Below are 13677 nucleotides of genomic sequence, written 5' to 3'. Positions count from 1 at the left end.
TGCCCTGAATCCCAGGCTCCTTGTGATGAGGAAAGCGTGTGCCAAGCCATGACAGGGGCTACTCCAGCATTTCCTCATTCCAGCCTGTGGGTGAGGGCAACCCATATAAGACCTAAGAGCGAGGCAAGGAAGTGAAAGCCCAATACCTCACATGACTCCTGCAGCTAAAAAAGACAAATGGCCCCTGGCTTTAGCCACAGACAGGCCACCAGCCTTGGAGTCTAGTGCACAGGGCACAGGGGAATGACATCTTACATATTTTTAAATCAACCACCTCCCTTCCTTGACTGCAGGTGCACACATCACGAATCTGGTCATTCTTGGCTTCTCTCTGATGGCTCCTGAAACAGGCCAAACGAACCCTGCTGCAGAGGGACAGCCTGGGACCAACACCGCCACTTCTCTGCATGGGCTCGTCTCTGAGTCCCATATCCTGCAAGTGGCCTTGCCTGGCAGAGAAACAGGTGCTCACGTTGACCACCGTACTGCAGGTGCTCTGTAGGTGAGCAGCCCATCTCCGCCACGGCCTTTTCGGGGGAGGGGATGCTTATGTGTGTACCTGCCTGTTTCTGCATGAGTGTTCTGTGTGCACCTGTGTACCTGCCCTGCCTGGATGTGCATGCATGTATGTATCTACATATCCTTGCACATGGACCATGTCTATATCATGTGTGCAGATCTTCTCTGTGTGTGTGTATAGGTCTATGTTTCTCCATGAGGCTATGAATAATTCCTCAATGTACACATGGCTTTGTGCTGTGTACATTGAAACTCCTGGGGGGGGGGGGAAAGGAAGGAGCCTCCTGTTTTGTTAAACCTGGAAGGGGAGTAGTAAGAGACCAGGAAACACGGCCTTCATGGTCTTCATTCTGCCAGCTGAGCCATCTGACCTCGGCAAGGCCCTCCCATACAAATACAGGGCTCCCACAGCAGAGGTTGCTTGCAGGCCCTTGGCGGGGGGTGTCTCACTTACTCAAGGGAGTGGTTCCAAAACACACAGACAGGCTTGCTGCGCTCCTCGGTCTCCAACAGGGCAAACTCCACCAGGACAGGCCTCTGCAGGGAACTGGGGAGCGGGGTCCCCTCGCTGTACACCATAGCACTCACCACTGGGGTGTTGATGATGGGCCGGTTAGGCAGTCTGTGGCCGAGAGGGAAGATCATGGGGATAAAACATGATGACTTCACATTCCATGAGAACCTGAGTCCAGACACTATGAGGACACGGTCAAATGAGCAACCGAGACACAGGCCTGGTCTCGGGAGGGTTGCACTGTTGGTATTCTCAGAGTGCAGGGAGACTTGTCACCTCCAGGGAAGAGGGGCTTTAGAAACTAAGGGGCAAGTGTGTCTCTGCAAGACCCCAGAGGCCATCACATAGTAGTGACACTGAGCAGTAGCTCTGTGACCAGAGCCTGGAACCCAGTCACCGGTCTCAACATGTGATGCCAAGAACAAGGACTGGGGCACAAGGAAGCACCCGGTTTAGTACAGTAGCTACAGTAGCTGAGAAGCATGGCCAGTGTACAGCTTTCTGTCCAGGGGCAACATGTCCTGTCCAGCACACTGGCTGAGGGGCCCTGGGAACTGGGCCTGCGGAGCACAGATGCACCTATGGGGATCACCTATGCCTTTGGGTGTGGAGTGGAGGACAAAACGGAGGCCCCTGGAGGCACAAGGTGGTGCAAACGAAGGGAACATGTGGATATAAGTGCGAGGGTGAACTAAGGCAAAGGGCATGGCCATCCCAGGGCACAGTACCATGGCAGACACAGAACCCCTCCTTGGCAGTCACAGCAGGCCAGGGGTCATGGCATAATGCTATTGTGGGTGACAGCGGGTGATCAGGACTTGGACTTCTGGAGACCTCATGATGCTGGGGAGCATGCCCCCCCCCCCCCCCCGGTCCCTGCACCCAGGCCTCACCGGAGGCTGCGATGGTCGGGGTCATAGTGTTCAGGCAGCAGCTGACCCAGGGTCCGGTAAATGATGACCAGGGCAACGGCAAATTGGCCGGGGTCATTGGGGTGTCTCCTCTGTCTGCCGAATGAGGTCTCTCTCTCAGTCCTGGGCTCTGGTTGGGCTGTCAGCGGGCCAGCCCTCCGGTTGGCAAGCCTCACCGTGGGGCCTTCTGCAATTTGAGAACAGAGCGTGAGGACTCAGGGCAGGAGCTTGTGCTAGCTACCACGCTATTTCTATGCCCTTAAAGTTGGCAGATGGAAACTAACATGGAGTCTCCTCTGAGGCCACACGGTAGCAGCCCAAATTTGGCCTGGCAAGCCCAAATCTACCTTCGGGCATGCGTTAGAAGAACTTGCTACAGATCTGAAAAATGAGTGCACAGAATATTCAAACTCCCAGACAGAAAGTGGCACAGTGGCCACTGGGGTTGGAGTTTTTAGTAAGCAGCGGTTAGTTTCATGTCCACAAGAGGAAGGGCTGAGGAGCAGGGGGAGAAGGGGACGAGGCACTGGGGATACAGCAAAACACGTCAGGATGGGGTGCCTAAAGGAACAAAGATGTCACGTGGCAGGTGGTTCTTTGGATGCACTAGGAGCAATGCCGGGAGACGCAAGAGGAGATGGGGGCCTTCTGTCTACAAGGGTTCTGTGCCCTGTGCTTTCTTAGCTCACGCTGAGCATTTTCAGCTGTCCATGAGAGAGGCCGGTGTACATAACCCCACATAAGGACATGTCTGGGGTGCCCAAGCCTACAATGTCTTGCCACTCACAAAGCAGAGATGGTGTAGGAGACTGGTGTGGGTGTGCCTGTCCCAGCTCCTGGGCTCAGTGGGGGGCGGGGGGGGGGGGACAGAGAAAGAGATGTCATGTTTCCTGGATCAGGGTGTGGTAGGGATGGGCCTACTCCAGGCCTGAGTGAGGCTCCCAACCGCCCACTTATCAGAGGACAACCGGGTGTGTGGTGCTGTGCTGACCAACCCTAGCGCTTCTGCAGCTGTGGGGAACTGCGGATTGGACCGTATGGGATTCCCCCCATGGGAGCGTTCCTTGGCACACTGGGTCTCCCTGAGCCACGCCTCAGACACAGATAGGTGACACAGGGGCAGAGTCCTCCTCTAGGTGACGATGCTGAGGGAGAGACTCCTGTACACACACATAGGAATAGTGTGCCTGTGCACAATGTAGGCAATGAACAGGTGCATGCAGAGAATGTTCATGTGCATGCAGGATATGAAAACATGCATACCGAATACACACATAAACACATAGAACAGATACATGCACACCTGCAGTATGAACATATATACATATCTACATACACACACATACCAAATAGACACACGTGGTCACACTAATATATGCACATACACCACATACTGAATATGCACACGTCCATATGCATATTTACAAATTTACATACGTACAAATTTACATATATACAAATACAAACATTCTAAATATACACATACATGAGCATTAATATATGTGAATATATACATCCTGAATATACATACATATGCTCATTAACATTCACATACACATACTGAATATATATGCAGCATATCCATGCATACACACAGAACACACATACACACCTCAGGAATGTACACAGCCACACATACATTGAGTATATGCATACTTGAGTGCAAGCAAACAACAATCCTCGCTAATGCTCTTAAGCTCACACACCACACAATCACTTCCATGCTCAGCTGTGACAAACACGTTAGCACACACATGGGGGAGCTCCAACTGAACAGTCTGGAAGGTGGGGCCCGGACGAAGCTTGGTCCTACATCCGTGAGAACCTCTCACAGTACTTATAAAGACACCTGAACATCACTCGAGCCTTCTTGCCCCACGGCTCACTCGGGACTCGTTTAGAGGGTCACTTCCTCCTGAAAGGGTGGGGACTCCCAAGGCAACAAGGGGCATCTAGGTGGCTTCACCTTTTTTCTCTGGTGGTTTGAAGGTGTCAGCGGGGAAGGACACGGAGGACTCCAACTCCCTTGGGAACTCTTCCTGAATGTCCTCGAACCTTGGCACCTGGGCACCGGTGAAGTTAAGCTTGTCGAAGATGTCAACTGCAAGAACTGGGGACAATCCCTCGACTCACTCCCGAATGTTAGAGCTTTCTCAAACCCACGCTATTGAAACAGTAACTACTGTTTCAGCAGTGGCCCCTGTCTCTAGGAGGGAACCTACTGAAAGGCGCACAGTGGGACACCCAAGGGGGACACAAGGCAGAGTGTGGCGCTCTGGCATTCTTTGGTGGCACCTGGCACTGCCTTGCATGGCTCTGGTGGGGTGAGATATGAGGGGCAAGGCCAGCCACAACACAAATGTGAGAGGTACTGTGCTGACTCCGCTCCCCGAGCCACGTCATCCCTCTGCAGCCTTCCTGGGTGGTGGTGACAGAAACGGACTTGGTGGAATAGCCACAGTTGACTCCGAGCAAGCTCAGCAGCATGCTGTTTGCTCTCTGCCTTGTAGAAACACCTGCAGGCCCCCAACGGGACACACAGTCAAGCTATCCTTCAGCTGGTGCTGGCCACATCACTCTGACATGGAGGTAGAGTTACGCCTATACGTGCTAGGGGTCTCCTCATAGCACCCTGCCGAGTTTAAGACTCCCTGCTAGCAGCTGGGCATAGCGGTGCATGCTTTTAATCCCAGCATGTGGGAGGCAGAGGCAGGCAGCTTTCTGTGTTTGAGGTTAGCCTGGTCTACATAGTGAGTTCCAGGATGGCCTCAGCTACATAAAAAAAAAAAAAAAAGACTCCCTCCCAGGACGGTGCCCCTAAAGCTACCGGTAGGAGTGAGGGGCAGGAAGAAAAGCCTGTGGTGAGAGGTAGGGGATCGCTGAGGTCAAAATCAGCAGTGTTGCTGGCCCCACACAGAGTTAGAGGAACTCTGTCCGTGGAATGGAGATTCCCGGGGACTTGGGGCCTTCTTGCCAGCTTTGTCTGGTCAGGTTGGGGACTAATTTTACCAACATGGGGTTGTCTCTGCCTTGAAGGAGTCAGGACTGCTAAATCCCAACCCTAGAGCAGTGTATACTAGAATTTGAGGTAACAGGGGCCATCGGTGTTAACAGTATTGACTGCTTTTCCCAGGGTGGAAAAGCCTACACCTCCACCCCAAAGGCCCCTCCCACATGCACTTTCATCTGTGGTGAATGGGGGAGGGGACATATTGTCCCCTGGCACGGTGCACCGTGGGGAATCCCAAACCAGGGTGTCTGAAAGACCCCAGGGTGACACCTCCACAGGAATGACATCACCGGCAATTGTGGATGTCTTTTGAATTGGGCACCTCCTCCCACTTCATAGACAAGAAGCCAGAGGCTAGAGCTGCTTGCTCTCTTCTCCACAGGGTGCCTAGGCTGAGACTGTGTCTCCACCCACTTCACTGCTAGGGGTCAGCGTTTGGACAGCATGCCCAAAGCCCCTGGGGTTCCGCCCTCCCACAGCTCAGTCCATACTCATGTTGGCGGTGACGATGACAAAAGGCCTCAGATAGGTCCTCTTCACGTTTCGTGCCACATTGCTGAAGTACGCCTCGAAGTGCCTCAGCAGCTCTGCGGCGCCCCCCTCACTTCGCTGGATCTGTTCCCACGCTGCCTGTGTCGCCGGGGCCAGGAGGGCGCTGCCAGTGTGGACAACATCCTGGACAGACAGACAGACAGATGGTATTCAGTTTCTGGCTCTTAGACTCCTGGTCCTGAGATGGAGCAAAGCTTCCATTCAGACATTAACTGACCAGGACTGGGCTGGGACAAGAGAGCAGGGCTAAAGTTATTAGAGGCTCTGCCAGGAGGGCATACTGCTGGGGTCTCACACACATGCCCAGACACTAAGGAGGAAAACTGGCAGGGCTGCCCCCTCATTTTAGGCCTGGGCCACACAGGTAAACCAGGGAAAGGAACCATGGTGTACTAGGAAGCAGGGTGTGGCCAGGACTGGATGAGTGATGGCCCACATTCACATACATTTCACATAAGGCACTCCAGGATTTATGTGAAAGTGTTGAGCATAGTGTGGGGTGTGGGACTTAAATGATCTGGAACGTAGCAGGCTGAAGAGCCTATCGCTAGGCTCTGCCATTCTCAAACTGTGCCCTCAGGAAAGCCAAACACAAGCTCCACGTGCCTCAGTGGTAAGACAATATGCAAGGCTAAAATACACACCACTAAGAACACTTGGCCTACTGAAAGGTCTCTGACTGTCAGCATTTGTTGCTGTTACGGAGACCGTGGTCTGCCCTTGCCTGTCCACAACACTTCCAAGAGAATGCCTCACCTGAAATGAAGAGGCACCTTCATGGGACCCCATCCCACACCTCACCAGCTGAGCCCAGCTCCTGACCCCACAGCTCTTGCTTCGCACTAGGTTCAGGCAGGATCACCCTCCTCTTACCTCATGGAAATTAGCCTCTCGAGTGGCTGCCAAGTCAAAGCCGTGTTGGTGGCTCTCATGCTGCAGGATGCGGGCCAACAGCTGGTAGGCCGTGCGCACGTCATTGCCAAAGAGTGTGCCATTGTGCCGTGTGGCATTCCTCAGTGCCTTTGCCAGCCGCAAGGACCTGTCCCCGTCCATTCTTGTCTCGTTGCGGCTCAGCTTCTCGTTCTGGGACAAAAAGGAAATGGCGATGTTCGCAAACGGACCTCAGCTGTTTTGACCTTTCTCATCCAATTAAGTAATTCTCTACTTTTTGGTATTCTTGATAGTACTTCAAAGATCCCCAAACCCAGAAACCAATCTGAGTTGACAGAGGTAACAAGAAAAGGGCAGGCCCGCTGGGCAAGAATGGGTGGAAGCAAATTCTGAGTTTGGTGACAGTGAGGACTCAGAACCAGACTCTGAGGGGACAAAACCTACTTACTTAAAGTCAGTCTGACTCTAGGCCTGGCCCCTTGGCCTCTGAAGCCCCAATGTTGCCCCTTCCCCACCTGCCTCCAGACTCACGGCCTTTCAGGAGTCATGCCAGACCCAAATGCAATGTCCCCATTACATACCCTGGAGGCACCTCCCCGAGGCTACCTACCACGGCCTTGAGATCCACAAAGGAACCTGAGGTGCAGTTGAAGAGCTCTGGGGGAAGCCAGCCCTTCTCCCCGCTGCAGTGTCGGACTGCGTTACCTTGGGAACAGAAGGATGCTCAGACTGTGGGGCGGCACCTAGTGATGCTTCCACCTGAATATATATATGCGGGTGAGGATCCAGGTGGGGGCTGTGTCAGCCAAGTTCACAGGCCACAGGACGGGACCAACACAGCTCTCATCTTCTCTGCCGGAATCCACCTCTGAGCTGCTCTGACAGTTAAAGGCAGGCCCTTCACTACAAGCACGCATTGGGGTATGGGCAAATCTGTGAGACAAGGAGCCAACGCCGATGTTCTCTACACAGGGCTTGTTGGAGACAGAACAGACACCATTGCTCGCCGTTTCACAGAGAACGAATGCCATAAACAATAAGGCGATTCGTCAAGGTCCCACTTGGAGAGGGGCAAAGCCCCAGCACCCAGGTGGAAAGAGATGAGTCACGGGCTGTTTTCATCTGTTATGCTCTGCCTCTTGCTACTGAGGGAAAAGCTATGTTGTTTCTCCCAACACATTCCTTAATGACACATTTTAAAGTTAAATTTAATGTGTATGAGTGTTTTGTCTGCATGCATGTCTGCGCGTGACCAGCATAGGCATGGCCGGCACCCAGGGAGGCCAGAAGAAGAGCTTGAGATCCCCTGAAACTGGAGTTACAGATGGTTTGAGCCACCACATAGGTTCTGGGAATGGAGCCCAGCTCTTCTAGACGCTCTTAACCATAGTGCTACCACTCTAGCCCACGACATTCTTTCAACGTGGACATTCACCAGCTCCGATGCCCGGGCCACCTGCCCAGGAAAAAAAAAGCTTGCGTCAGTCTGGCTGCCTATCCAAAGGACAACCCGGGCACAAGACTTACCTACTGACCCTTTGGGACATGGCACCGCTGCTGGCTGCCCAAATTTTGTCTGTGGCCACCAAATGCCAGCCTCAAATGCTCTGGGACACCCATTGTAGATCACTGGGGACAGAAGAAGAAGATATTCAGCCCAGCTCATGCGCCAGTCCTACGCTCCACCCACAAGAGGCTCCCAACGAGAGTGACCCCAGCACCTTCCAATCACCGTGCACATTAGAACAAGTCTGGCCTGGCACCTCAGGAAGACCAGGTTTCTAGAAGGCCAAGGGAACTCAGAATAAAGGCTGTCAGGATTTCCCAAGCCCCAGGGGTATGCAGAAACAAACGTGTACATGCTGGTGGACACACGTAAACCATGCCAGTGTCTGCTCTGCAGTGTGACCAGAAAGGGGTCAAGGGACAACCAACAGACCTTCACAGCCGAGTGAGGTGACCTCAGCAAAAGGGTTGTCACAGCGATTGCACTGGCGGCCGATGACCCCAGGCTTGCAGGCACACTGCCCGGTGTCCATGTCGCAGGCACGGCTGTGGGAGCCGTGGGGGAAGCAGCTGCAGGGAAGGCAGGCATCCTGGGCTGGGGGCTTGTAGTAATTCTCCTGTAAAAGTCACAGGCGGGGGCCGGTGAGATGGCTCAGTGGGTAGAGGCGCTTGCCACACAAGCCTGGTCAACTGAGTTGGATCCTCAGAAGCTAGAGAAAGACGGAGGGGGAGAATTGTCCCTACAGTTGTCCTCTGACTGCCCCATGCACATCGTGATATACACATCCACACGCACATAATACATAAATACATGTAATAAAACCCTTTTCTTAGGCTTCTTGTGAGAACTATTCAGAATTCTCTATTCAGAATTATTCTGAAGCCTTAAAGACAATTTTTTTTTCCCCATACAGGGAATTCCTTCACAGCCCAGGTTGGCTTTGAACTCATGATCCTTCTGTCCTAGCCTCCTGAGTGCTGGAATTACAGTGTCTAGTACCACATCTTAACTAAACACTTTCACGAACTTAAAAAAAAATGTGTGTAGAGGGGGTGGGGGATACATTAGTGGGGGGGAGGTTAAAGGACCATTGTAGGGTTCTTCATGCCTGCTGCCTTGTGAGACAGCAGGCTGAATCAGACCGGTGTACAAGTGGCTCTACAAGCTGAGCCGTCTTGCCTGCCGGCTTTTAAGTTTTGAGGAGAAAAAGATGTAGGCATTACCACCTGCCTGCCCTCCAGAATGCTGCATACATGCTTTGTCCTTCCTCTTGCCACCTATGGATGCTAGGTGCCCCTCTGCCTGCAAGCAAGCATGATCAGGCCTGAGCCACATTCATTTCAACTTGACACTTCAGAGCATTTCAAGGCACAAGGCCTGTTTCACTGTTGGACTCACTCTGGAGCACTCAAGGCAAGACTGACACTAGGGAAACATCACAGAGAGCCCATGGTGACAACTGCCTTTCCTGGGTTATCACCCTATCCTCTTGACAGTACGTCCCTTACTGGGTGGGTGACTTCCGCTAGCCTCAAGCTCAGTGGCAATCCTCCAATGGTAACTCTGAAGGTCCCTGCGGTTGAGGGGGTTTGGGGCTTCCCACAACTACAGCTAAGCCCACGGGAGCATGTTCAGAGGCTTCAAGACCAGGTGTCCCATGCTGTGTGTATGGCTTGTGTGTAATGCTTGGGTGGGGGTACTTGGGGATCAAATCCAGGGCACAATGCTGAATGTGTAAGTTCTACCTTCCGAGCCTTCTCCCCTGCCCCCAAGATTTTAAAAACTCAATAGTCACTGAGTGCCAGTGGGGCTGAAGAAAGATGACAGTGGCTTCTGGATCCCATGGTGGGACAAGTCTGAACCAGTTTAGATGTAAGGAGCCCTGGAGTGTTTACAAGAGCACAGGTCAATAACCCAATATTTGTTTGTTTATCTTGGGTTTCAAGACAGGGTTTCTCTGTGTAGCCTTGGTTGTCCTGGAACTCTCTGTGTAGACTAGGCTGGCCTTGAACTCACAGAGATCCACCTGCCTCTGCTCCCGAGTATTGGGATGAAAGGTGTGCGCCACCACCACCCAGTAGAATCCAACGTTTATATGCATGAGTGTGTGGGTGAGTGTGTATCTGTGTGTACAGGTGGGAATGCGCACAGATGTGTGTGCTCACAGGGGAATGCACAGGACTACAGGTGGATGTGTGTGTGTAGGGAAGTGTATGATATCCATACAGGCACATCTGTCCATGTGTGTAGACCCATGTTTGTATGTAGGACTGTGAATGCATGGCCAGCTTGCTGGGCTCAAGTCTGAGGTGGGTGGGGACGGGCTGCTGACACCTCACCTTGCACTGGCATTGGCCATTGGTCTTGTTGCAGTCGGGGTCAAAGCCTTGACTGACGGCACAGTGACAGGGGCCACACACCGGGTTCCCCCACCAGCCTTTGGGGCATGGAAGGTCGACTCTGATGGGAAAGTAAGATAACAAATGAAGAAGTTTTACATCCATATCCCTAACTCCACATACCAAGTCAGGCTCTCTCCCCAAAAATGCTGTGAAATATGTTTTGGTCTGTCTTTTCGTCTATCTTGAAGACACACATGAGAAGCCCAGTGAGGGCCCCGGGCTCGTATGGCACAGACAGAAGGGACAGGGTGGGATGGCACCTGTTTGTGACTCCCTGGAGGAGATGAGTCAGGGGAAATGGGAACAGAGGGTCACAAGGCAGGGCCACAGGCTCCCTTACTTGTTCTCACAGTACTGCCCGTAGTGGCCGGGGCCGCATTCACATGAGTAGCCTCGAGGGGTGTTGGGGGAGCGCACACAGGCCGCCACATGCTTGCAGGGGTTCAGGAGACATGCGTCCACACACTTTTTCCCAAAGTACCCTGTGGGGACAGGGCCGGCGTTACCTCTGCATCAACGTTCCTCCTGCATCCCACTCCCGAAGCCGGAGTTTCCTAACCCTCTGCAGAAGGGAGCAGAAGCTTTGCCTCCAGGTCACAGGAGACAGACTAGGAAAACATGGAGGCCAACCTGCCCAGGCCAGGGGAGGGCTGGATGAAGGGTCCTGGTCATTCCAGACACATGGGAAAGGGAGCTATCAGTGTTCCCCCAGCCACCAAATTCAAGGGTGAGCAGTGAATGCGTAGCTTTGAAAAATGTGTCACTTTACACTACTGATTGCCCTAAGTCCTGAATGTTCCCAAGGCTGAGAAAGAAAAACCAAGAGAGTCTGTTTCCGGTAGAAAAGGCCCTCTGCTTTCTGAGGGGAGTAGGGAGACCTCTACAGCCCAGGCTAGCCCAGAACTCACTATGCAGCCCAGACTGGCCTCAAACTTGTAGCAAGTGCCATGGCCTCCCAAGTGCTAAGATTATAGGGGTTGAGTGCGTGGCAGAGAGGCTACATCTTATAAAACAGCTCAGGACCCCTGCAGTCTCACTGATTCGACCAGGGTAGCTGACACCCCAAATCAGTTTCCCCAGATGGGCTGTAGCCATCAACACCTCCTTTCTTACGGTGTCCGAAATGAAGGCCCCACCTCTGTCACAGATGCAGGAGTAGCTATCCCAGGTGTCATGGCAGCGGCTGTGTGGAGGGCAGGGGCTTGAGGCACATGGGTCCTCCACGTCACAGCCGTCCTTTACCCTGACCTTGAGGGCGTCCTTCATGTTCAGGGTGGCAATGTTGGTAGATGTCTCCCCCATCCTCACGCCCTGCATTTAAAAAGCAGGGGCAGCTGGACTCAGTCCCAGAGTGGTAGGACTGGAGGAACCCCAGAGGGCAAGGGGAAGTTAAGAGAGCCCCAAATTGTCTCCCAAGCTGAGCGGCTCTTCTTATCCCCATAGCCTGGAGGCTGGAGACATGGGCCATGTTGGGACAGACAGCATGGCCAGCAGCAGAGAGATGTGTGGGTTGTGGACACTGCAGGGGCCTGTGAGTGGGACATGGATGAGCTGCTCCTGTGGCAGTTGTGAGACACCTGTGTGGATGGGAAGCTGGACCAGGTTGTTATGGCAGAAGCAAGAAGCTGAAGGCAGGGGGGTGTGGGGGTTAGATCCTTGCCATAAGAGGAGCTGTGGGGGAAGACTGAGCAGGAAACATGAGATACGGTTTGGGGTGCCTACTAGATGGATCATTAAAGACTTCATTAAAGACTAAGTAAAGAGCCGTACTGCAGGGGTGGAGGCCTGAGCCGGCCAGTGAAAATGCAGTCCCGTGCCCACCATACCTGCATACAGCCTCGGAAACCATGGCGCACAGACACCTTGTCCTCAGACACACCTCCGATGACGATAGTCCGCATCTTCAACCCAGGAAGCTGGTTCCCGATCTGCACCGTGCTCTATGTGGAGAGAACAGGGAGTCTCTGGGGACACCTTTCCAATGGCTGGAATGTGCTAAAGGCTAAAGCAGAAGGACATGAAGGCGCCTCCCTAGAGCCTCCAAAGAATGGCTGACCACACTTGGCCTTCAGGAGGAAGGCAGGTTGACTGTGGATAGCACATTGGGCATGGGATCCAGGTGGCCATGGGGAAGACACGGGCAGCCCTCATGCCCCATAATGGGCATAGAACTAAAAGAGCCATGTTAAGAGAAAGAGCTGAGTAAGCAGGCAGAGAGTGGGGACCATGCGGTCCCATGATGGGAATTTGGTCTCAGGGGGCTCCAAGCTCCAGCACTCAACAGCCATGTACACTGAGAAAAGCAAGGCAAGTTTGTGAATCACGATGGATCACTTCATAATTCCCTCAGTGTATGGGCATCTTCTGCCATGTGCCATGCCCTCTGGCTGGGAACTGCAGAAACCAGTCTGGTTCAGTGAGCATTCTGAGGGTGCTGTCTGAAGACAGCTACCACTCAGAACAGATGTGTGTCTGTGTCTTCTGACCCCTCTGGGTCCTGCGTCTTGTCTATTCACTAACCCCCTTTCCGGGAAAGGTGCAATTGGTACCTCTACCTGGGCAGTGGCACAGGGCTGCACAATGAGATGCTGCTCAAAGTAGCCTCACCAAGAGGAAAAGCCCTGCAAAGGTGCCCACAGCACCACGATGGGAGACCCAGGTAGGCAGAGCCCAACTCCAGACTACAGAAGGGTTCTCATCAAACACGGAGAGGGACAGCCAAACCCAGGGATGCCAACCAGTACTTTTCCAAGCTCACAGGGTCCCTGCAGGACCTGGCGTACCAAGCACCACTGTGCTTTCCCATAGGCTGACGAAGGGACTATTCCAAGGAGAGCACAGGTGCTAACTCACCTGGTCCATCCCATAGTCCAAGGTCATGACTGCCAGGTACTTGATGTCCTTGCCCTCCTTGGCGCTCCTCAGTTCTATTAGCAGGTGATGCCATTCCCCATCAGTTATACGGGACTTGGACAGCTCCATGGAAGCCACGTCGGAGGGGCCGTGGGAGACCTCAAATTGGATGTAGCTGTTGAGGATCTGTAGGGCAGAAAGAGACAAACCAACTGACTGGTGCAGTTACGGTAACGCGGGAAGCATTCTGCAGTTAATAACACAGACATGCAAACAGACTTGGACATGTCACCAGAGTGAAAAACGGACTTAAACATTAGGAGCCAGGCATGGTGATATATGTCTGTAATACCAGGGCTTCGGGGGAACAGCAAGAATGATCCTGAGTTTGGGGCCAGCTAATTCTAAATAGCAAGTTTCAGGCCAGCCTGGGCTAAATGGTGAGACTATCTCAAAAGAGAAAGGAAAATACACACACACACACACACACACACACACACACACACACACACACACAC

The 13677-nt window shown here is 53.1% G+C and overlaps 1 protein-coding gene across 1 annotated transcript in view; it reads right to left on the bottom strand.

Annotated features, from left to right (window-relative positions):
• Positions 1 to 13677, bottom strand: part of Celsr1 (cadherin EGF LAG seven-pass G-type receptor 1) — a 130980-nt gene that overhangs the window by 19024 nt on the left and 98279 nt on the right. Inside the window, exons 10-22 of the mRNA XM_055627159.1 lie at positions 13160 to 13345; positions 12133 to 12246; positions 11443 to 11617; positions 10647 to 10788; positions 10244 to 10364; positions 8337 to 8520; positions 7925 to 8026; positions 7008 to 7102; positions 6380 to 6589; positions 5446 to 5629; positions 3911 to 4054; positions 1927 to 2131; positions 974 to 1141 (exon numbers count right to left, since the gene is read on the bottom strand). Of these exons, the coding sequence (XP_055483134.1) occupies positions 974 to 1141; positions 1927 to 2131; positions 3911 to 4054; positions 5446 to 5629; positions 6380 to 6589; positions 7008 to 7102; positions 7925 to 8026; positions 8337 to 8520; positions 10244 to 10364; positions 10647 to 10788; positions 11443 to 11617; positions 12133 to 12246; positions 13160 to 13345 (2030 nt within the window). The remainder of the gene's footprint in view (positions 1 to 973; positions 1142 to 1926; positions 2132 to 3910; positions 4055 to 5445; positions 5630 to 6379; positions 6590 to 7007; positions 7103 to 7924; positions 8027 to 8336; positions 8521 to 10243; positions 10365 to 10646; positions 10789 to 11442; positions 11618 to 12132; positions 12247 to 13159; positions 13346 to 13677) is intronic.

Source organism: Psammomys obesus, unplaced genomic scaffold (genome assembly GCF_907164565.1).
Source record: "Psammomys obesus unplaced genomic scaffold, mPsaObe1.curated_primary_1811, whole genome shotgun sequence".
Lineage (NCBI taxonomy): Eukaryota > Metazoa > Chordata > Mammalia > Rodentia > Muridae > Psammomys > Psammomys obesus.
This window is presented reverse-complemented; position numbering and strand designations above follow the sequence as displayed.